General features: G+C 44.7%; 2 protein-coding genes across 2 annotated transcripts; one reads left to right on the top strand and one right to left on the bottom strand.

Annotated features, from left to right (window-relative positions):
- The first annotated feature begins 2,445 nt into the window (after window positions 1-2,445).
- Window positions 2,446-4,432, top strand: LOC120659149. The gene is made up of 6 exons (XM_039937197.1): window positions 2,446-2,485; window positions 2,560-3,206; window positions 3,319-3,337; window positions 3,429-3,522; window positions 4,162-4,323; window positions 4,404-4,432. Exons 2-6 carry the CDS (start codon window positions 2,755-2,757, stop codon window positions 4,430-4,432), a joined length of 756 nt encoding a protein of 251 aa, XP_039793131.1. The 5' UTR covers window positions 2,446-2,485; window positions 2,560-2,754.
- A 17,694-nt stretch (window positions 4,433-22,126) lies between these two features.
- Window positions 22,127-24,211, bottom strand: LOC120658677. The gene is made up of 2 exons (XM_039936923.1): window positions 23,071-24,211; window positions 22,127-22,964 (listed from the first exon to the last, which is right to left on the bottom strand). Exons 1-2 carry the CDS (start codon window positions 23,353-23,355, stop codon window positions 22,551-22,553), a joined length of 699 nt encoding a protein of 232 aa, XP_039792857.1. The 5' UTR covers window positions 23,356-24,211; the 3' UTR covers window positions 22,127-22,550.
- Window positions 24,212-24,329: the final 118 nt, after the last annotated feature.

Here is a 24,329-nt window from a genome sequence, read left to right as displayed (position 1 = left end):
TTTACGGATCTAAACACAGCTACTGTCAGTCTGAACAAGTTGGAAGAACGGGGACTCGCTGCTCTGAATCAGCAGCGTGTGCTCTGAATCAGCAGCGTGTGCTCTCCAAAGTGCAAGTGATCTGCTACTCCAATCCTGAACACAACTTGGGTGGGACCCGATTCTGCGATATTTTGTTGCGGCGTTCGTGATCTACTCCCCAGCGCAAGTGTGCAAGTGTGCAAGTGCGGCAACTGGACACGTGTGGGGCCCAGAGGACACCCGGATGGCGCTCGTGCGGCGCCGTGATGGGCCATAGCAACGTCCGGTTGCAACGGTATCGTTTGGATTATGGCCCAAACTTAGAGGACGTGTGAAATTTTTTTGGTTTGAATACTGTAGCACTTTGTTTTTATTTGGTAATATAATTAGTGTCCAATCATAAACTAATTAGACTCAAAAAATTCATCTCATCATCATGTACAGCTAAACTATGCAATTAGTTATTTTTTAAAACAACATTTAATATTCCATGCATGCGTCTAAAAATTCGATGTTTCAGGAAATTTTGAAATTTTTTTGGAACTAAACATGGCCTAAATTTAGGATTTCGAGTCATGGTTGAAGAAAGGATAAACTCTTGAACTTGCGTCGCGGACGGACGTGTTACCCTCACCAACCCCGGCTGCCACTGTGCATCTGCCAGGGTTTGCAAAACCAGTGGGAACCGGTCCGGTTTGACCGATTACCGGTCAAACCGGTCCGGCCCAGTTCCGGTTTGGGCCGGTACCGAACCGGCCCAAATTCAAAATTCAAATTTGAATTCAAAAAAATGAAAAATTTCCAAAAATTTCCAAAAAATACTTCAAGGTGCGATGAATCTAATGGTGTCAAATTTTCTCAAAAATTCGTTCATTTATTATAGTTTGCGGAATTTAGAAGTTAAATCAAAAAAGAAAAAGACAAAAACCGACGGCCCATTAAGGCCCATCTCGCGGCAGTGGCCAGTTAACCTCCCCCCAGTATCCCGCAGCCTCACTCGTGCCCCCCTCAGTCCGCTCCCCCCTCAGTCGCTCCTGTCCGCCGCCAGCACGCCCCGTCCGCCGCCCGACCCCGGCCAGCCGCCCGTGGAGCTCGGCGAGCCGGTCAGATACACCGGTAAGCCGGACCGGTAGCAAATCTACCGGTCCCTACTGGTTATCCGCTTGGGGAGGTCGGTTTACTGGCCCGGATAGGCGGTAAACCGCCCACGAGCGGCGGTAAGCCGCGGCCAGGTAAGTTTTTTTTTGCCCTATGATTTAGAGTATTAGATGATTTATTTTAGGATTTAGGTGTATGACTTAGGTGTATTTAGAATGTAGGTAAGATTTATTTGTATTAGATGATTTTTTGCACTATGTAGTAGGTTTTAGGTAGATTTGATTTAGGTGTATTAGATGATTTTTGACACTATGAATTAGGAGTTAGAATATTAGATGATATGTTTTTGTTGTCCATGTATGCAGATAGACAATGGCAGGGAGAGATGTTGTATGGGAACACGGTGAAAATCTTTATCCCGGATGGCGATGCAACTATTGTCGTACGCAGAAAGGAGGATGTGGTGCGACTAGATTGAAACAACATTTGGCTGGGCGCGGGGCAGAGGTGGTCCATTGCAGGAATGTGCCACCTGATGTGCAGGACTTCTTTCAGCGTGAGTTGGATAGGGCAAAGAATGCAACTGCTGACCGGGCCCGAGAGAGGTTGAGACGGGAGAAGGCTGCAGCAGAGGGAAACTATCCCGGTGATTAAGAAGATGAGGAGGCTCAGGTGCAGCGTGCCATGGATCTATCGAGAGCGGAAGCAGAGTTCCGACGGGGGGTGGAACAGAGAGGAGGTTCATATGAGCGTGGAGGGGGTAGTGGTTCGACGAAGGGGAATGTTATGCAGAGAATGTTTCGAAGGACCACTTCGCAGAGGGAGATTCCTGTGGTGGAGGACTATAACTTGGCAGCTGGTGGGAGAAGAGGAATGACGCAACCAAGGATTGATACAGGCTCCTGGACGCAGAAGGGTAAGAATGCAAAGGAAGCTATTGGTAAAGCTTGGTCAAAGTTTTTCCATATTGCAGGAGTACCTGGAAGACAGGCTGACAGTCCATACTTTGTCAGCGTGGTTAGGGAGACACAGAAGTGGGGTAAGTCTCCTTTCATTGGAATACCTATGAGCTTACATTCTTGTATCTCATGATTTTCATATGGTTGCAGGTGAAGGTATCGCATCACCCACTGGACGGGATATTGATGGCAAGTACCTTGATCAGAACGAGCAAGACTTGAAGACGAGGTACGTAAAGTTTTAGAAAGGCTGGCCTTTATTTGGCGTCATGTTGATGTGTGATTCATGGACTGGCCCGACGAGAATGAGTGTAATCAACTTTTTGATATATTGCAATGGGGTCACATGGTTCCATAAATTTATTGATGCGAGTGGAAGAACTCAAGATGATGCATATTTGTTCAAGGTAGTCCCTAAACATGTTCCATTCACATTGACTATGTTTTGATATGTTACTAAACAATATGTCTTTGTTTGCAGGAGATTCGAAAGGTGGTGGAAGAGATTGGACCGGAGAATGTCGTGCACGTAGTCACCGACAACGGCTCGAACTACAAGAAAGCATGCAAGGAACTTCTAATTGAGGTGTATGAACACATATCTTGGACACCTTGTCTAGCACACACCGTCAATTTGATATTGAAGGATATAGCTCGAAGGCCTGAACATGGTGTTATGATCAAGCAGTGCAAGCGAATTTCAAATTGGTTACACAATCATGGTCAGTTGAATACAATGATGAGAGACGCAATCGGTGGTGAGTTGGTCAAGTGGAATGCCACTCGATTTGGAACCAACTACATGTTCCTACAGAGCATCTATCGGAAACGTGATCGTTTCATGCAGTGGATGGCATCTACTGAGTTCCAACACAGCAAATGGGCGAATACCGAAGATGGTAGATTTACTCATGCATGTTTTGCAAGTATGGAGTGGTGGGATGCATTTAAATATATCATCGACATGGTTCAACCAATATACAAGTTCCTCCGCTTCGCTGATCAGGACAAGAAGCCGAACATTTGCGAAGTTGTGATGGCCTACCAGACTATGAAACAGGAGCTGCGGTCTTTCTTTGGAACAAATGTTTCCACACTGAAGGAGTATATTCAGGTGGTGGACGACAGGTTAGGTGACGTGTTCATAGGCACGTATGTGGGTCCAAATAAGCACACACGAGTCATCTATTTTTAAACTCTATTGACCTGATGCTTATATGAAGTGATTTAAATTTTGCAGCTGCTGTCCTAAATCCGAGGTATGCATATACGATGGATCCAACTCAACAAATGTTTCGTGGACTCAAGGATACATTTCAGCGCATGACGGATATCCAGAGCGCCGTGCAGGCATTGCAGGAGTTTGACGTGTTTCGACAGAAGGTTGGCGAGTATGACAGTGAAATGGCAATGCGGATGGCGATGGACCCAAAGACATCCGCATGTAAGAGTTACTCCGTACGACATTGTTGTTTTATCTATTCAAATATATTGCTTACATATTCGGTTGCACATGTAGCGTCCTGGTGGATGATGTTCGGATCAAGCACTCCAAAGTTGCAGTACCTTGCCATGAGGCTTATTTCACAATGTTGTTCGTCTAGTGGATGCGAGCGGAATTGGAGTACTTTTGCCTTGCTGGATACAAAGATTCGCAATCAGTTGTCGCACAAGAAACTTAACAAGCTTGTCTATGTCAACTACAACCTTCGTCTCCGACTTGAGGAGGTCTCCAGCCCACCGATGCGTGAAGAAGGTGATTTCATTGACCAGCTGGCCCATCTTTCTTTCTATGATGAGAATAATCCGGTGCGGGAATGGATGGAATATGGTAGATCTAACCGGGCTCTAGTTCTGGACGAGGATGATGATGACGGCGACATCCCTCTCCCGTCCCATATTGTCAGAGATCAAATAAACGTGTCAGATCTACGTGAGGCTATGGGGGATGATTCCATCAGCGATTGGGCACGTAAAAATGTGGGTGACACTCACCTAGGGAAGAGGAAGTTGCAGAAGGGGCCGAAAGACAAAGGAACAACAAAACCAGTGAGCAGCGACACCGAGACTGATGATGGCGAAGGTGAGCGTAGTCCTCCGTATCAAGAGTCCAAGGATAGCAGCTCGACCGATGATGATAATAATAGTAACGGTGCTGATGCTGGTGGTGGTGCTGGTGGTACTGGTACTAGTGCTGGTGGTGCTGCTAGTGGTAGTGGTGGTGCTCGTGGTGTTCATTTTACAGGTATACATTGCATATATAAATGCACACATATTTCTGATTATGAGTATTGATTACTAATTATGATATATGGTTGATTGCAGGGGAGACTCAGTTCACACATACTACTTAGGACACCGACCATGGAGCACCGCAATCGCAGAGGAGAACAGGTGGACCGACGGACAACGACACTCCACAGTACTCTTCTTCCTCCTATAGCGATTCCAGTCACTCTTTTCACTACCCCATTCCTGACATCAGCATGCAGCCACCAACGAGATGGGTGTACGAATGGGAAGACCCCCATTTTTACACTATGTTAGTTCAGGAATGGCAGACAACATCGGCATGGACGGGCCAAACTTGGCAACACTATAAGGCTGACCTGCTTAAAGTGCGAGGTATCGCTTTAATGTCCACCGCCGAATACCAAACCGCGTCACAAATGGGGGTCTTCCCATACCTACGTTGAACTTTTATTTCATGTGTATAAGTGTATGACTCCGTATTTGTATGCACGCTTATTACTATTGTATTTGTATGCATAATTATAAATTGTTGCTTTGGTGTGGTCATTTATATTAATATTTGCATAGCTCATGTCGAAATTTCCTTTTATTTTACACCGGTATACCGGCCAAACCGGTTTACCGGTATAACCGGCCGGTATACCGGAATTCTCAAATCACCGGTATACCTGCCAAACCGGCCGGAATACCGGTACGAACCAGTTAAACTGTAAAATTTGAATTCAAATTTAAATTCCATCGGTACCGATCGGTTTCCGGCCAAACCGAACCAGTATACCGGTACCGGACCCCGACGGTTTGGCCGGTCCGATCAGTAATTAAAACCCTGGCATCTGCAGCAGCACCGATGCCTTGGTGCTTGGAGCCGGCCGTCGTCTCGTCAGCCGATGAGTCACCGGGGGCATGGAGGGTGTTGACAGCCAAAATTGGCACCAACCGGTCTGACCGGTATGACCGAGCGGTCTGACCGGTCAAGGCACTATGGCCTGTCCGGCAGGGGCCGACCGGTAGGTCCGACCGGTCTGACCAGTCCAGGTAGAGTCCGAGTACAACTAGAGATTTTTATAGATTTAGATCTGTAAACAGGATTTCTTGCGGGATAAGTCCACCCCACCCTATAAATATAAAGGGTCACGGCCGATTAGAATATACAATCGAATAAAATCAATACAAACTCTACTTTTTATCCTCTTCTCCAAACCCTAGCTTTTCCAACCCCATCTGCTGTTCTTCCTTCGTCTCCGCGACGTTTGAAGGCATTCTAGGTGGCCTGCCGATCCTAGAACAACCCTACGTGCGCTTACCCTGACGGGGTCCCTCCCGGGTTCGCGTTCGTCGGCCGTTGTCGATTCTCACCGGCGACCGGTCTGACCGGTCCATTAGACCGGTCTGACCGCTCCACGCAGAGAGAGCTGCATCGAGCTCTTTCTTGCGCCGCATGATCTAGTGCGTTCGTGTGTTGACCGAGATTTGCGTCAACATACTTTTTGGCGACTCCGCTGGGGAAGAAAGATCTTGGTTAATAGAACCGATCTAATCTACTCCAAAGAAGATGGGTTCCAACACAGAAATCGATAAGGAGAACATCATCCCTTCATATGAGCATCTTCCGGAGGACGTTCGTTTGCTGCTGGAGGAGCGCAAGAAGAAGCGTGATGAAGAAGATCTACAAGCGGCACTTGCGAGCATCAAGGTCGGTCGATGCGGCAAAGTCACCAAGATCAAAGAGATCGACTTCACTTCTACCTCCTCGGATGCATCTACTGAGGTAACACCTGCTGCAATTGCTCCACCTTCTGTTGTTACTATGGAACAAATTCAGAAATTGTTAGCTGAGCGTGATGTTTATTGGGTTAATTGGCTTAGCTCTAAGGAAAGGGAATCGGCTGGTAAGAAACCAGAATCAGCCGATGAACCTCTATCTGTTTCTACTTTTCAATTTTATGTTCCTCAACCATCGGCAGCATCTCCTACGAGTCAACCTCAATATGGGATGCCGATAAATTATTTCAGTGGTCAAACTGTTATACCCACATACACTGATCCTATTATGAGTATTCCTGGTTCGGCCAACAATAGCCGAACGAACGAGATTGTTCAGTACACACTACCAGAAATCTCCAGGAATTCAGTGCCACACCCCGGTCCTATCTCCGACGAGATGTTCGACCGATATGTGCAGCGTTGGCAAAACCGGCAGAGACCGGTCAGACCGGTATATCAGCCCAGTCAGACCGGTTCCCCCCAACCGGTTCGACCGGTCGTACCGACCGGTCCGACCGGTCCATCCGGTCAGTTTGTTTCAAACCAGCGAGAGGTATCTACATCCACACAGCCAAATTCTTCAAGTAATTTTGATAAAATGCTTACTGATTATAAGAATGATTTGGCTAATCTGCTTAGAGAAAGTTTTGGAGTGGATGTTAGAAGCAAAACCCGCACATACCAAAAGCCGTATCCTACTTCGTTTGATTCGGTTGCATACCCTGCTGGTTTTAGGTTGCTTGAGTTTGTTAAATTCAGTGGGGAAGATACTAGGAGTACATTTGAACATATTAGTCAGTATCTTGCCCAATTAGGAGAAGCTGGTTCAATAAACGAGTTGAAAGTGCGTTTATTTTCTTTATCTCTAACTGGAACCGCTTTCTCATGGTTTTCATCTTTGGCACCTAATTCTATTGGTTCATGGGAACAATTAGAGCAGAAGTTCCATGAGCACTTTTTCTGTGGGCACGATGAGCTTAAATTGTCTCACTTAACATCGGTTAGACAATCGCGTGATGAATCTGTCAATGATTATATAAGACGATTTCTCGATACAAAAAACCGATGCTTTAGTGTGAATATTGCAGAAAAGGATTTAGCTGATTTGGCTTTTAATGGCTTGCGCTCTCATATTAAAGAAAGATTAGAGGGCTATGATTTCTTTACCGTTACTCAGGTGCATCAAAGAGCTTTGGCTATAGAAAGCCGAAGCAAAGAGCCTCAAGAGTCTCATAAACATCATCGTTCTAGTGTGCATACTTTAGAATGCAATTCAAATTGTTCGGACGATGAGTCTAATGATGTGTATGCTGCTGAGTTTGCTTGGCCATCTCAAGCTAAACCATTTACTTGTTCTACTCTTAAGCCGATTCAGAAAAATCGGCAAGATGAACGATTTACTTTTGATGTATCCAAGTGCGAGAGAATATTTGATGAGTTATATAGGATTGGATATGTCAAGATGTCGCATACTCTACCGCCGCCTGAAGAGTTGAAGCGGCGAGCATATTGCAAATTTCATAATACTTTCTCACATGCTACTAATGATTGCAATGTGTTACGTAGACAAATTCAATCGGCCATTAATGAAGGACGATTGGTTCTTTCTAATATGCAAATTGATCAGACTCCTTTCCCGGTCCATATGTTAGAATTGAATAATCCTAAAGTGCTAGTTCGGCCGAGTCAAGCCGAATCAACCAAGGGGAAGAATGTAGTTATTGGTGATGAAAGACTTGAAAAGAAGCTGACACAGGAGATCCCTCAAGGTGTAAAAACACTCGGGGGGCAAGACAAGAAGAAGGCCGACAATAAGTCGACCGGTCTGACCGGCCACAGCGGCGGTCTGACAGGTTCGACCGGTCTGACCGGTCATGGGACCGGTCTGACCGGTGCGCCCAGTAAATCTGGGAACTCCTCCAAAATTAAGACAAGGCCGAGTTTTAAAGAACTCTTAGCTAAATATGAGAAGGAAGGGAGTGCTCAGAGACAGAAGGGGCCATCAAGCAAAGTCAAGGATACGGAATCATCGTCAAGACATCAAGAGCAATCGAGTCAAAGTAATTATACTTCATCTAGTGGACCGATTGCTCCATGGTATTGTTGGTATCCTTATTTTTATACACCTATGGATTATAGTGGGATGCATATGCAATCATATTATATTCAATATCCTCCTATGTATCCAAATCATGCATTATTACAAAGACCGATTGTTGCTAGCAATAATCCGGTCAAGCAAGATGTTGATTGCAGCAAAGAGAATGGGAAGAGCAAGGAGCAAGATTCAAAGTATTTACAGCCGAGGTGGTGTCCCTCAGGTTTGTCTCATACTCAGAAGCGAAGGCTGCAACGTATGCGCAAGAAGGAGGCAATGGGACAACAAGTGGAGACCGTGCCGAAGACCTCAGCGACAATGAAGAAGGTGTGGCGTCCCAAACAAGTTGTTTCAACATTGACTTGAGCAAAACATGGCCGATGTAGTGTTAATCATCGCCCTTAGACAATTTTGGCTCAGAAGAATGTGCTTTACCAAAAAACAGGGGGGCATATGTTGACAGCCAAAATTGGCACCAACCTGTCTGACCGGTATGACCGAGCGGTATGACCGGTCAAGGCACTGTGGCCTGTCCGGCAGGGGCCGACCGGTCTGACCGGTAGGTCCGACCGGTCTGACCGGTCCAGGTAGAGTCCGAGTACAACTAGAGATTTTTATAGATTTAGATCTGTAAACAGGATTTCTTGCGGGATAAGTCCACCCCACTCTATAAATATAAAGGGTCACGGCCGATTAGAATATACAATCGAACAAAATCAATACAAACTCTACTTTTTATCCTCTTCTCCAAACCCTAGCTTTTCCAACCCCCTCTGCTGTTCTTCCTTCGTCTCCGCGACGTTTGAAGGCGTTCTAGGTGGCCTGCCGATCCTAGAACAATCCTACGTGCGCTTACCCTGACGGGGTCCCTCCCGGGTTCGCGTTCGTCGGCCGTCGTCGATTCTCACCGGCGACCGGTCTGACCGGTCTATTAGACCGGTCTGACCGCTCCACGCAGAGAGAGCTGCATCGAGCTCTTTCTTGCGCCGCATGATCTAGTGCGTTCGTGTGTTGACCGAGATTTGCGTCAACATACTTTTTGGCGACTCCGCTTTAGTGTGAATATTGCAGAAAAGGATTTAGCTGATTTGGCTTTTAATGGCTTGCGCTCTCATATTAAAGAAAGATTAGAGGGCTATGATTTCTTTACCGTTACTCAGGTGCATCAAAGAGCTTTGGCTATAGAAAGCCGAAGCAAAGAGCCTCAAGAGTCTCATAAACATCATCGTTCTAGTGTGCATACTTTAGAATGCAATTCAAATTGTTCGGACGATGAGTCTAATGATGTGTATGCTGCTGAGTTTGCTTGGCCATCTCAAGCTAAAGCATTTACTTGTTCTGCTCTTAAGCCGATTCAGAAAAATCGGCAAGATGAACGATTTACTTTTGATGTATCCAAGTGCGAGAGAATATTTGATGAGTTATATAGGATTGGATATGTCAAGATGTCGCATACTCTACAGCCGCCTGAAGAGTTGAAGCGGCGAGTATATTGCAAATTTCATAATACTTTCTCACATGCTACTAATGATTGCAATGTGTTACGTAGACAAATTCAATCGGCCATTAATGAAGGACGATTGGTTCTTTCTAATATGCAAATTGATCAGACTCCTTTCCCGGTCCATATGTTAGAATTGAATAATCCTAAAGTGCTAGTTCGGCCGAATCAACCAAGGGGAAGAATGTAGTTATTGGTGATGAAAGACTTGAAAAGAAGCTGACACAGGAGATCCCTCAAGGTGTAAAAACACTCGGGGGGCAAGACAAGAAGAAGGCCGACAACAAGTCGACCGGTCTGACCGGCCACAGCGGCGGTCTGACCGGTTCGACCAGTCTGACCGGTCATGGGATCGGTCTGACCGGTGCGCCCAGTAAATCTGGGAACTCCTCCAAAATTAAGACAAGGCCGAGTTTTAAAGAACTCTTAGCTAAATATGAGAAGGAAGGGAGTGCTCAGAGACAGAAGGGGCCATCAAGCAAAGTCAAGGATACGGAATCATCGTCAAGACATCAAGAGCAATCGAGTCAAAGTAATTATACTTCATCTAGTGGACCGATTGCTCCATGGTATTGTTGGTATCCTTATTTTTATACACCTATGGATTATAGTGGGATGCATATGCAATCATATTATATTCAATATCCTCCTATGTATCCAAATCATGCATTATTACAAAGACCGATTGTTGCTAGCAATAATCCAGTCAAGCAAGATGTTGATTGCAGCAAAGAGAATGGGAAGAGCAAGGAGTAAGATTCAGAGTATTTACAGCCGAGGTGGTGTCCCTCAGGTTTGTCTCATACTCAGAAGCGAAGGCTGCAACGTATGCGCAAGAAGGAGGCAATGGGACAACAAGTGGAGACCGTGCCGAAGACGTCAGCGACAATGAAGAAGGTGTGGCGGCCCAAACAAGTTGGCAGAGAGAGCTGCATCGAGCTCTTTCTTGCGCCGCATGATCTAGTGCGTTCGTGTGTTGACCGAGATTTGCGTCAACGTCGAAGGCCCGGCGGGTCCAGAGACGGTGGTCGTCGACGGCAGACGTCACCTGCTCTTCTGCGGTTCTGCCCCTCGTGAGATCACATCAGTGCCGTTGGCTCCTTGCTGCTGCGGCCGCTACCCCTCCATCGTACGGCTACTGTAGCACGCTCTACACCCGAGGAGCTAGTTCGGGTAAAAGGACTACCTAGATTTTGGGTACCCGAAATATCGGATCAATTGCAAGTCTTTGTCTCTTCCATCGGACAACAAGTAAAAATATGGATCAAATACAAAAATAAGATCAATATATCATTATTATATTATTACTGTACAAGTTAAATAAACAAGCAATCAACAAATCAAACTAATAAATTTGTTAATGGGCTGTTGGGGTCAAATAAGTGGATTGGATCATGATCTATTGGGTTTCAATAAAATTCGGGTAATTTAGTGCCGGTAGTGAATTAATTCAGATTTCTTGACTTACTATCTAAAATAGTGATAGGATATAGCGGGTTAAGGTGATTCAGGGCCCCGTTTGGTTGCAGTCTGTAAAAATTTTGAAAAAGGCATCTTTCTACATTTGAAGTACTAAATATTGACTAATCATAAAAATAATTACAGAACTGGTCTGTAAATCGCGAGACGAATCTAATGAGACTAATTAATCTGGCGTTAGAGGTTATTTACTGTAGCATTACTGTAGCAATTTAGCATCTAATTATAGCCTAATTAGGTTCGTTAGATTCGTCTCGGCATTTACAGATAGCAGTCGCAATGTGTTTTTTATTTCGTCTAGATTTAAGTCTCCATGCAGGTGCCGGAAAAAAATTTGGAATTTGGAATTACGCAACCAAACACGGGCCAGGTTTGGATTTCGGGTTTAGAAAATTGAACCGCTACTTGTACGGTACATGCAGCAGTTTGGCCACCGGTTCATCTGCACCGTCCTCCATGGGTTTTGTTTGTCATTCAACAAAACTAGTATGCACGTTTTTCGAAAAAAGAATCTCATATGCATGAAGTACTAAATGAAGTCTATTTGTAAATTTTTTTTAAGAATCGATGATTTGCTACAGTGATACTACATTAACTTTCCTCTAATCGCGTGGTCAAAGGCCTCATTAGATTCTTCAGGGTCACTAGCGCAGGGGTTCTAGAGTTGGTTTTGTAAACTGACTTTGTTTGATACCATAATTAGCAGTCAAAATATTACTATTCATTATCACGCTACAAAGGGCATGGTTGCATCGAGCGGTAGCTAGGAAAGTGCCTGCCCCTGGCCGTGTGGGTGTGGCCGGACACGTCACATGAGCAAAGCGACCAATACCATTCGATGATGGGTCGTCCCGTCGCTGTGACCCTGCGTTGCGCATCCGATACCTGCTCGTTGGCTTCTCAGTTCTCTGCTGCAGCACATCAACATGACACACGGTTTTTTTACTACATCCATTCTAAAATATAAGCATTTCTATATTTGGTCAACATCAAATTTGTTTAACTTTGATCATTAATATTTTTATGAATGAGTTAATTAAATATAAATATTTATATATTATGATAATTGTTTTCATAACAAATCTAGTAATATTATTTTTATCCTACAGATCTTTATTAATTATTTACAATTTATAGTCAAAGTTGAACAAATTTGACTTTGACTAAACTTAGAAATGCTTATATTCTGGAACGGAGAGAGTATATATTTTTACTATCATAACGAACGTTACTTACCCGAAAACCACTCTTAAAATGTCTTCTACCTATTTGCCACAAAAGAGAAGTTTTAGGGGCTGCTTTGTTCACAGCTACCATGAGCCTTGCCACACGCGCCACAGTCATGCCCACTGTGGCTCGCCATGCATCTTGTGGTGGCCAGAGTCCCCGCCACACGCCACACTCCGCCACACTGCAAAACGATGAGCAGGAAAAGAAAAACTACAGAAGCAAGGACTTCTGGCAGCCACAGCAAAAAGCTGAAACAAACAGCTGCCTTGGTTCCGTGGCTCGCCGAACCTTAGGCAGGCAAAGTGTGTCCCCCAACCAAGCAACCCCTTGCTCTACCATTTGCCATTTTTGCCCAATAAGCATGCCACGTAGCATGACACGCCGGTGCTCAGTTAGCTCTAGAGCACGAAATGTCCTCCCTACTCCCGAACTGTTTCTCTCTCCCCCTCCGACAGCAGGGTCTCGCACCTCCTCTCACTGCCAAAGGGGCCCCACTTGTCAAATTTGTCTGCCAGCTCTGGCAGGAGCCGATGGCAGTTGTAACTGGCAGCCATGCAAGTGCGCTAATGACTCCCCTCTTCACGGTCGCACTCATGCCTCCATCCTCCCCCTCTTCTCCCCGGACCCCGCCGTTCCGCACCTCAAACGTCCGCCTCCGCCGGCCCCCGGGCCCAGCCGCGCCCACGGGTTCGTCCCCGACGAGTGGGGTAAGCGCTCTGTGCTAGGCCCCTGCGCACCCCAACCCGCACGTCGGTCCCATGCTCGGCAATGACAACTCACGCCAGGGGCCCCTCCACAGCCGTCTAGACCCCTTGCGATGATGAAGACGACAACTTGCGCCCCATTATCGCCGATGAGTGGGCCGAGGCGAGCCAGCCCGAGCAAGAGCCAACATCTGCCATGGATTCGCCTAGCCCAGCCGACGACGACGAGTGGGGGAGGAGCCCGCAGTGCCACCGCCGCCCGTGGAGGAGGAGGTGGACGAGTAGGCAGAGAGGAGGAAGCAGCTCAAGTAGTGCTTGGTGGTCACGATGTACGAAACTCGGGTTCTAGGCATCCACGGAGACCAGGGGAAGGTCGTTGAGCTCGTCTTCCAGCTCGAGGTTGTTCTCCAAGTGTTGCAGGGCGAGACGAATCTGACGGGTGGAGCCCATCGGGCAATGAGAGGAGATGCGACCTGTGGGACCTAGCTGTCGGAGAGAGAGGGGAGCAGGTCAAAGGTACACTCTCGAGCTGACTAGGAACCAGTGTGTCATGCTGCGTGGTGTGTCAACTGGGCAAAAATGTTAAATTAAAGAGTAAAACTTCTCTCTTATAGCAAACTAGCCGTATAGCCCGCGCATTTGCGCGGCTAGTATTAATAATTCAAAAATTTGCATGTCGTTGTATTCTTACTTAAAGATGATACTATTTTTTATCATACATCATCCTGTTCATTACCATAAATTATGTCTTATTATTGGTTAAAACAATTCAAATATGATATACCTATAATAACAATTTGATTTGTTGATCTTTAATAATATTATGCATATAATTATTCTTATTTCCGTTTTATTTTGATTGATTGTTGTTAGCTTTAGTTTTTATTAATAGTATATGTTTATGACTGATATATAGATAAATGGTATTTTATATTTAATTTTTCATAATAGCATTAGTGGATGATTTTTAATTAGGCAAAGGGGTATTTTAGGCTAACTTTATCATAATAGCAGTGGTGGGTAATTTTTATTTTTCTATTTTTCTCCGATTAACATGACAATTTTTAGGCTTTGAGAGCGAACGAGGAGGCTCTTGGTCAATAATAAAATAATAGATATATAAAAGATATTCTTAAATTACCATTTGTTACGATGGCAAAAATGTAAAAAAGCCGACACACGGAACACCACGCTAGTCTCGCTGAAGAGAGAGCTGAGCAAATGGAGATGGAGATCTTTTCCTTCGCCGATGGCTGGGCCGGCCATTCGGTGTCTGCTGCTGGTCTCGCTGTCGCTGCCAAGCGCCATGCATGCGTCAGCAGGCTCAGGCAGAGGCATCGACACACTGGCACGGCGAGCATTGCCCAGGTCACCATCACAATTCACATCCCGCGTACAGAGACAATAGTGATGTATGGTGTGAGATCTAGATCAAACCTGCATCAAGGGGTGTTTAGTTTCCAAAATAGTTTCTACAGTATCCGTCACATCAAATTTTTAAACACATGCATGAAGCATTAAATACAGTTGAAAATAATAATTAATTACACAGTCTAACTGATTATCACGAGCTGAATCTTTTAAGCCTAATTAGTTCATACTTGAATATTATTTGTCAAGTAATAACGAAATATACTACAGTACCAAAATCCAAACTTTTTCACCAACTAAATACCAAAATCCAAACTTTTTCACCAACTAAACACGCCCCAAATTATTTTTGTTATGTATACCGACATCATAAGACCACATTGAGTATCAAACTCTGAAAATAAAATCTCACGTTGACACTATAAAAGTTTAGAAAAAAATCTACATAACCCCGCTAACTATTAGGGGTGGACTATTTCACCTCCAAACTATAAAATCGAATATTCTACCATCTAAACTTTCCAAAATCGATCAAATAACCCCTAAGTGGTTTTGAATGGTAGTTTACAGTGGTGCGGTTTTGTCATTTTCATTTTTATTTATTTTCGCTGAATCTTTAAAAAATCATAGTAAATCAGAGAAAAATCATAAAATGAAAAATTTAATTTTGTTGAACTCCACATGAGTAGATCTAAACAGTGAACATATTATATGGTATGATTTAAATCTATAATTTCCTATAATTAAATAGAGTAATTTATCGCTGCAGCTTCTATGCTCTAATTGTGGTGAAACTTTTATGGGACTGTAGTAAAAATTTTATACTCTTAGATTTATTTAGGTTTATGCTTGTTAAAACTATGCTTTATTATAACTAATTTATATATGGTCCAATGAGTATGAAATTTTTACTACAATTTAAGCATACAATAGTTTACCAACCATAAAAATTTCACCACCAATTCGACCATAAAAGCTACTGCTATGAATTATCCTAATTAATTGCAAAATAATATAAATCTAAAGTTACAACAAAAACTTTATACTAAAATATACCATATTATATGTGAAGTCCAACAAAATTAGATTTTCCATTTTGTGATTTTTCTATAATTTACTATGATTTTTCAAAGATTCAACAAAAATAAATAAAAAGGATAAAACGTGCCTCCGTCCAAAACCACCTAGGGTTATTTGACCGATTTTGGAAAATTCAGGGTAGAATATCTGGTTCTATAGTCTGTGTGGTGAAGTAGCCGACTCTTAATTGGGGGGGGGGGTTATGTAGACTTTTTCTAAAATTTTGTCGAAATTGACTAAACTATTTTTAAGATGATTTAGCATGACTGATAGTACTCTATGTAAAATAATATAGGTAGAGCTACAATCGAACTCTATGTTAAAACGGGAAGGATGAGCATACTCTATAGCCGGTCACGGAATAACATATTCTATAGCTAGACCCAACAAGGCAACAAGCACTTCAAATTCGGCTCCCAGCGAGCCTGATTCCCTCTGCACGGCTCCTTAACGACGTGACCATAATTCCGCGCGGTTCCAAAAGCAAGCCGACTAGCCGAGGCAACCGTCAGCCAAGCCTTACGCAAGCTGATCAGAGAAAATACTCATGGAGTAAATGTGTAACAATTAGAATGTGTTTGAGCTATGACGACTTTTGGAATCTATAAGGGCAGTCCCAACCCATGGTGTCTATGGATAGTGTCTATAGAGAAGAAAGAGCGTAATTAATGTTTAACTAGACACTACCTCTCCAATACAAAGTGTCTACAACAGTTTCCATAGAGGAGAAAATTTAATGACTCTTTGCATGTCAACTAGATAGTGAAGGATCAAGTGTGGCATACATTCAGTACACCAAAAAATTCAACGGCAGCAAATCGGCACACATATGGATTGTATTTGAGACCATAATAAAAACAATCATATAAACAAATCACATACCCATACAAGTTTTAAGAAATAAAAGATATGCTGAGAAACACACTAGCAGGACATTGTACAAACAACCTAAATCATAAGAGCAAGACATACGAACAAAATAGAAGCTAATCTAGTAAATAAGTAATAAAATTAATTAGTAAAGAGACTAGTTTGTACAAGCAACTAAATTTGGAGAAGACAGCACCTACCAGTTTGAGCTACCAGGAGACGCTCCTAGCTACAATGGATCGATGCTAGCATCTGGAGCAGGGGCTGCTCCTGGAGCACCACTACGGACGGTGGGAGGATGGAAAGACTAGAGCACCAGCAGTGGAAGAAACGCCAGCGTTTGGAGCACCGCCGGCTCTTGGAGCTCCACCGACGGTCGAACTTGACATCCGCTTCATTCTTGAGCACTACTTGGGTACGATTCCATCCTCGAGATGATGGATTGGGGATGGATTTCATCCACTGTAGCTGGGGAGTAGAGGGATTTGGACGATTTCTTCCTGGATGATTGATTGGAGAAAATCTAGAACTGATAGATAAATAGATGGAGTGGGCACAAGGGATCGGGATGGCGAGGGAATCGCGGGGGAAAGAAACATGCATCAACGCTTGTTTCGTTGGTTTCCATCGTCTTGGTGCGAGCGACGAGCTAGTTTCCTGCATGCGACTCGGTTTCCTTGTTTTTCCTTCTCTCCCCTCTTTAATTCCTCTGTGTAGGATCAAGAACACCGACTAGAGGGGGGTGAATAGGCGGTTTAAAATCTAAAGCCAACAACACTAGAGAAATTTAATTAGAAACAAAGAAAAAGCCCTATGTCATGCTATTACTATCTTTAGATGGGTTTGCAACCTAAGGTGACAAGAGAGAAGTCAAGCTCTAGTAAAGTAAATTGCTCAAAGTAAAAGCAAGTATTAAAGTGAGCAAGAGAAGTAACCAAGCTTGACACAAGAAATTATCCCGTGGTGTCGATGACTTGCCGGTCACCCCTAATCCACGTTGAGGTGGATTCCAAGAATCAACCGCTCCTCTATCAAGAACCTCTTGATCTTGAGCCGGCTAGAATCAAGGAACCGCTCCACACCTCGATTCCACTAGAGTTGCTCTTCACCACTCCGGTGAGGTGAGCACAAAACCTCTCACAACCGAAATCGGGGCTCCTCAACAATCTCCTTGGAGGAGCTCCACGAAATCCACTTCTCCAAGCCGTCTAGGGAGCGGCAACTCCCAAGAGTAACAAGTTGATGACGCTTACTTGAAGTTTCCCTAATGCCACAAAGTTCAAACTCTTGATGCAATGCACTAGGAAGCTCTCACACTCTCAAGAATGCAATCTCTAAGCAAGTGTGTGTGAGAGAGGGATGCCTTAACTCTAATGTGTCAAGAATGCTATCCAAATGGCCAAGAGACACACTCAATGGCCGGGCATTGGGTATATATAGACACCCCTCAAAAAACTAGCCGTTACACTCTTTTCTGCGAAGTCGCGGACCGTCCGCGTTTCAAAAACCGGACTGTCCGCCGTTATAAACCAGTGAGTCAGAGTGCAATAAATGCATGTCAGAACTAGCCGTTAAGCCCTGGCGGACCGTCCGCGCCCCAGTGGCGGACCGTCCGCAGTTAAGAGTTCCACACCACCATAGACTAACATCGTCTCTGGAACAACTTTGAGATTAACCTGCGGACCGTCCGCGCCTCAGCAGCGGACCGTCCGCAGTTTAACTTTTGAGCCCAAACCAGAGAAACATCCTCTCTGGTACAAACCTGAGATTAGCCATATTGCAAGATGGATAAATAACCCATTTAAACTAGACATATTGCAAGATCTAATTTAAAAACTTATTCTATAAATATTTTCTGGGCCTACCAATTTTGTACTAGCCTATGCTCACCATATGCAACACTCTGGCCAAAGATGACATGCATCCAAAGGATGGATCTTGAGATTTTAATAAAAATGCATTAAACTAGTATTTAAAATAGAGCAAGATACATTGATCAAATGAATAACTCTATGTAACAAAAGTTGTAGATATTGTTTCATAGAATCCAGAACAGTTGAGTTTGTAATTTTTTGATTTTACTAAGATTTTATATTAATTTTATAACTTCACTGTTTAATGCACCCTGGGCGTCAGGACTTAAATGTAATTTTTTTACATTTAGGTCCTGTCGCCAATTGGATGGGCGACAGGCACCTATTTTTGTCGCCATTAGGGGGGCGACAGGCACCCATTTTTAAAAATTTCCTTATTCGACATATATTTTTGAAATTTTGTTTTTTTAAATATAAAAATGAAAAAAACGCTGCTGGCCTACTAGGCCGAAGATTGAACTTTGGGCTAAGTTTCATGGCCGGCCCAGTTAGAGACGGTGAACATCGCGACCTGACGAAGCCATGCGCCCTCGACTCTGAACAAACAAACACACATCACCGCAGCACTTGTAGTCACCGCTAAATTCATTGCAAAAAAGCAGGATGTTGATATTATTTTGGCAACACCTGTGCACTATGATGTGGAGGATATAGTGGCATGGCACTGTGATAAGCGAGGCTGCGAGGGATCTTTTCAGTCCCTTCTGCTTACAAAGTTCAGAATGACTCTGGAAAGAAGAGGGATGTCCCTGGATACCTGATGTGTGATGTGCGGCAGACTGAATCAACATGGGGGTCACTTATTCTTCCAGTGTAAATTTGCGAAACAGTTATGGAGTGCATGTGACATGGAAGGCACTCGTATCAGACTAGCAGGTCTGCAAGGGAGGCAGCTTGATGTGGCAATGGTGGAGGGAACGGAATGGAGTTAGGGAGGAGAGCAGCTGATGATCTGGCCTTCATAGCTTTGAGAAATGCTGATGAAACACTATTTATGCAGCATCAGAGAGAGGGGGTGGGGTGAAAGAAGGGAGAAACACTGGGAAAGGCCGACAGGTGATCAGATGAAAATCAACACTGATGGAGCTTTTCAACAGAACTCAGGTGATGGTGGTTGGGGGGCTGTGATCAGAGATGCGTCGGGAGATGCTGAGAGCAGGAGCAGGAAGAATCCCATATGTCACTGATGGCTTTCATGCAGAAACGATAGCATGTTTAGAAGGAGTTAAAATAGCTGCTGAATGTGGCATGGGACAGATTGTGATCGAAACAGATTCTTCGATGTTGAGGCAAGCCCTGTCATCAAACGACTACCGTCTCGCCGTTTCGGGAGGGCTGATCTATGAGTTGAAGCATCTTATTAGCACGTGTTTTTCCTCTATTTCCATCGTTTATGCCTCTCGGGCTTGTAAACGAGTAGCTCATGCCCTAGCGGCAAAAGGTTGTAAGTGTGCTCCAATCGTTCCCATTCTATGGGACTGTACGCCTGACGGCGTGGAGGACCTAGTGGCCAGCGATCTAGCTGAGCCTTTAAGTTAATGGAAAGCACTTTTCTGCTAAAAAAACATTGCAAAAACGAACACACATCACAGTCAAGCACGGACGGTACTCCCTCCGTTCCAAATTATAAGTCATTCCAAAAATTTTGGAAAGTCAAAACATCTCAAAGTTTGACTAAAATTATAGAGAGGAATACAAAAATTTATGACATCAAATAGGTATATTATGAAAATATAACTAACAAAAAATCTAATGATACTTAATTGGTATTGTAAATGTTATTATCTTGTTATATAAATTTGATCAAACTTGAAAAATGTTGACTCTCCAAGATTCTTGTGATGATTTATAATTTGGAACGGAGGGAGTACGTTAAGTGTAACAAGCTGCACCACCGTTCTTCAGTAATCGTTTTTGAAAAAAAAAGTTCTTCAATAGTCTCGAGCCTTGACAATATTACAGACTCGGAGAACATCATCAAACTGACTTGGAACAATTCAGGACTATGATTAGCAAGGCACACGGCCGCAACAACAACATTTGAGAAATTGAAGGTGAGTGACAACTCACTCAAATTCACACCATATGTAAACAAACAACAGCACACATCAACCCTCTATCATCAAATATAACCCCAAACAAAGAGAATACGGTTGGTCCAGAAAACAAATTAAGATGGCACAACAGAGCAAGTCCAACGGTAGAACGAGGACTCCAATTAAACTAAACAACACCAGCAGAAGCAGAAGCATCGCCGTCCTCTTCACCCGACCTGCTGACGATCCCGGCATGGAAGAGCAGCACCCAGAGCAGCGTTATCAGCTCCCCGCCCCTGGCAATGGCCTCCTTGTGGCCTTTCAGGTTGTCGGATGGCGCGACATACAGGATCATCTCCGACCAGAATTCAGCCATTACCTTCCACACAGTCGTCTCATCACCTTCGACGACCGTCAGCTCCACCAATTGCTCTCCCAGCCGTACGCCTTCCTTGAGCACCTCATGCTTTGCATTTGCAGCCAGCAATTCGATCAACTGTTGGCATCTGGATTCTGGCGTCAATGAGTCTCCTGCTGTGCAGCCGACAAGGACACACTCAACGTCCTTCTTGACATCTTCGTACAGGCTCTTGCTCCATTCATTATCATCAGGAAGCAACTCAGGACACCATGTCACAAGGTAGGCGCAATACCGTGACAGGCGAGTGGCAACGATCTTATAGTTGCTAGTGCTCGAACCTTGTTCTTCGTCATCCATGTGTGTGTACCTGACCTCGAGGATGCTTGTAGCGATGTGCCATGTAAGTATGGTACGAGATGTACTCTTGTTGTTGCAAGCCCAGAGAAACCTTTCACCAACTTGGCCCCAGCGGCGAAGACATGTTGTGCCGTTGCTAAGGTGCCCATTTCTACTGCTTGTTAGCACTTCCATGACGCAAACCTTCACCGCTGCTGACACCTTGACCTTCCTCTTTTGATCCAGCAAATGGAGGAGACGCCTAAGAGGTACAAGCAGGGTTGTTGTGCTCGGGCCAATCTCCAGGATAGAGCACTGACCTATTTTCTCATCCCAATGCTTCATCAGCCTGCATCTGCAATGCAACAGAAGGCCAATCCATTTCTTCTTAAGTGAAGAATGCTGTGAAGAGGCACGATTTACAAGGTGGCAGATGAGGCTAACTTTAGTCCAGTTGGAGCAGATGTAGGAAGCTATGTCCCTCACCTCAGCCATTATAACTGACACCAAAAGCAAAAATCCAGGCACTAGATCGAGGTACAAGTTTCCATAATCTTTGTACAAGGTGTCGCTGAGCAGTTGTTCCCGGGTGTCGCTGAGCAGTTGTTCTCGAATGCAAAAAACAGAGCAACCAAACTGATAATGGGTATATCCCGCATTCACCAGAATCCGTACAAGCACAAGCAGTGTGATCAACAATCCACAACAGCAAGCTATGCACAATAATGAGATAAAGATACCGAAAATGGGCAACCAATACTTTGAATAGTAGATCGGGAGGGATGAATAATAATAATCATGAAGGAACGAAAGCTCATCCGAAATAACCAAAAAGACCCTATCATGTTCGCCATCCTTCAGCAATAAGCTCCAGAAAAAACTCAAGGCGTCCTTGGAGCCAGCATTGTTTCTGACCTTGTACCTTGCAAATCGGCACCGCAACAACTTGAACAATGCAAATGAGAAACATAAGTCTTTTTGCGGCCTTAGTGATGATGTTGGGAGCATGTCATCCAACCTCCAAACTCTATCAATAGTCACCAGCCCATTGTTATGCGAACTTGTCCATGAGTCATCCTTGAAAACCAAGGGGCTGCTTCTCCACGTGTCTTTTCTCTTCTCCCATAACAAGTAGCGGAGGAGGTGCATCCTCAGATACCACTAGTTCACCATGGTGACTTGTTTGTTGCTTCATGTACCCAAAAATAAGATGGGGATTGCGTCCGAGAGCAAAGGATTGCAGTGCCTTTTGAAATGAATAATATTTGAATACCATTTTAGTACATATGAGAGCAAAAGGCACCACTTCAAGGGCAATATTAAATATGTTCCAGGGGTCAAAGCCGCCGCGGTCGGTGTTAATCCAGGGAATGATATAGCTGATACCAAGGTAAAAGGTCCAGACTCCCTTAACAAGCAGCTCAAATGGAGGACCCATGCTCCCACCTTCTCTATCATCGACAGCAACTACTGCACTGGTATTGATCATGATAATCTGAATAAGGGATGCCCATACTACAACCAGGATCGAGTGTGCAGGTACTGATCCGCACTGTGCAGCCAATTGATTGAGGTCCTTGTTGTCGATATCACTCTTGTCTGTGCGTAGGCATTCGATCCCATGGAGACAACAGTGGAGATGATAGCTAAGAACAGGGTGGTGGCTCCGAGGAAGATAAACCTGGTGAAGCGGTGGTGGCGGTAACGCTGGCCATAGATGCCTATCCCAACTATGAGTCCAGCCAGAATGGCACCGGCGAGCTGCAGTGCGTTCACAAGCCATATCTTCCCTTCCATGCTCTTGTGGAATGAGGACACCAAATGGGGGTCGCATGTAATCTTAGAGCAACTTATGGTGGTATTCCCTCCAGCCATGGGCCAGCTGATTTTATTTCCAAATGCCAAGGTTAGAACGAACGAACGAACAAGCTGTTGGCACAAACAAGCAAGCATACATAAACCAGTCAGTGTTCATCATGCAGTTTCTTCTTAATTCTAACCAGATCAACAACAGAAATGCCCACAAGTAGTTTACCGTGTAAGGTGGAGGTCTCGCTGGCTGGCGCATGCAAGTTGGATCCGGCTGCCGGCTGCCCGGCCGCTCAGAATGATGTGTTTCCTTGTGAATGATTATGATGCCCTGCTCAATGCTGCAGTTTTTGCTTTGTTCTTTGCTCCACTGCGATGGCTTCCTTTCACATGTTTCTTTTTTTTTTTCTGAATGTGCTTGCTTTTGTAGCTTTGCCGCCTGCTCCCTATCTTGCATATGATGCATATATGTGATTGCTGGCAAATATTCTTCCTTCTTCAGAATCTCCATTTAGGAATGTTGGGGATCACCACCGTGCGTACCGGAGGTTGCCCTAGACTGCAGCATGGAAGCCAAAAGTACCGAAGGTCGCCAGAGCCCGGAGGTCACCATTCCAGCCGAAGGTCAAGTGATGCGGCTGAAGGTCTTCGGATGAAATCGAAGGTTCTCGAAGCCCGAAGGTCACTCCGAAGACCCGAAGCCTCAGAGACTCTTCAAAGAATCAAGAGGGCTCCCGAAGATCCGGAACTAATCCGAAGGTTGCAGAGGACCTTCGGAATAGCGTCCCGAGTACGAATCGGATAGAGTAGACAATTTGTACATTCCAACCTGTAAAATGACCTACGGCCCGGAATATTCACAGAATATTCTGGGCAGGTAAGGGTATTGAGGCCATTGTGTAATAAAGGTTGGGGGTATAAATACCCCCCTAACCAACCTGTACTCGACACGTGCATATATGAGGGCGAAACTCTGCCACCCCGCTTAATTCTACCTTCGTGTATGCATTTTGCTTGGGTTGTAAAGAAGCAAAGAACCCCACAGTGGCGCCCACCGTGTTCCGAGCTCGTAAATCAACCCTCGATGGCACAAACAAAGAGGAAAGCCACAGACCCACCCGTGGTGACGCCCAATATGATTCCCGAACCTCTCTGGAAGACCTTCCCACACAATCCCCAGCAAATGACAACCACCCACCCAACGGAATTCCCGAAGGTATAGATCCCTCGGGGTCCAACCAAGATGAGCTCACCGCCCCGAGCCTCCAGCTCCAGGCCTTGGAAAAGCAGAAAGATATCCTCGCCAAATAGCTGGCTGTCCAACAAAACGCTCTGAACCGAGCAAACCAATTGGCCGAAGCCAAGAGCAAAGTAGCAGCCATGCAAGCAGAAATTGACAGAATGCAGCAAGAATGCGCGAGTACTCATACCAATCATGAACAACAACCTCCGTTGGGGCCCCCCATCAGAACGAGATCCACAACA

The sequence above is a fragment of the Panicum virgatum genome, chromosome 2N (genome assembly GCF_016808335.1).
Source record: "Panicum virgatum strain AP13 chromosome 2N, P.virgatum_v5, whole genome shotgun sequence".
Lineage (NCBI taxonomy): Eukaryota > Viridiplantae > Streptophyta > Magnoliopsida > Poales > Poaceae > Panicum > Panicum virgatum.
This window is presented reverse-complemented; position numbering and strand designations above follow the sequence as displayed.

Bases quoted from the DNA above. Each gene is read 5' to 3' on its own strand.
- LOC120659149 (XM_039937197.1), top strand. From the start codon at position 2,755: ATGATCAAGCAGTGCAAGCGAATTTCAAATTGGTTACACAATCATGGT. The intron at 3,523-4,161 runs GTAAGAGTTACT...ATGATGGCGAAG, and splicing joins GGACCCAAAGACATCCGCAT to GTGAGCGTAGTCCTCCGTAT. The intron at 4,324-4,403 runs GTATACATTGCA...GGTTGATTGCAG, and splicing joins TCGTGGTGTTCATTTTACAG to GGGAGACTCAGTTCACACAT.
- LOC120658677 (XM_039936923.1), bottom strand. From the start codon at position 23,355: ATGGAGATTCTGAAGAAGGAAGAATATTTGCCAGCAATCACATATATG. The intron at 22,965-23,070 runs GTAAACTACTTG...TTGTGCCAACAG, and splicing joins CGAGACCTCCACCTTACACG to CTTGTTCGTTCGTTCGTTCT.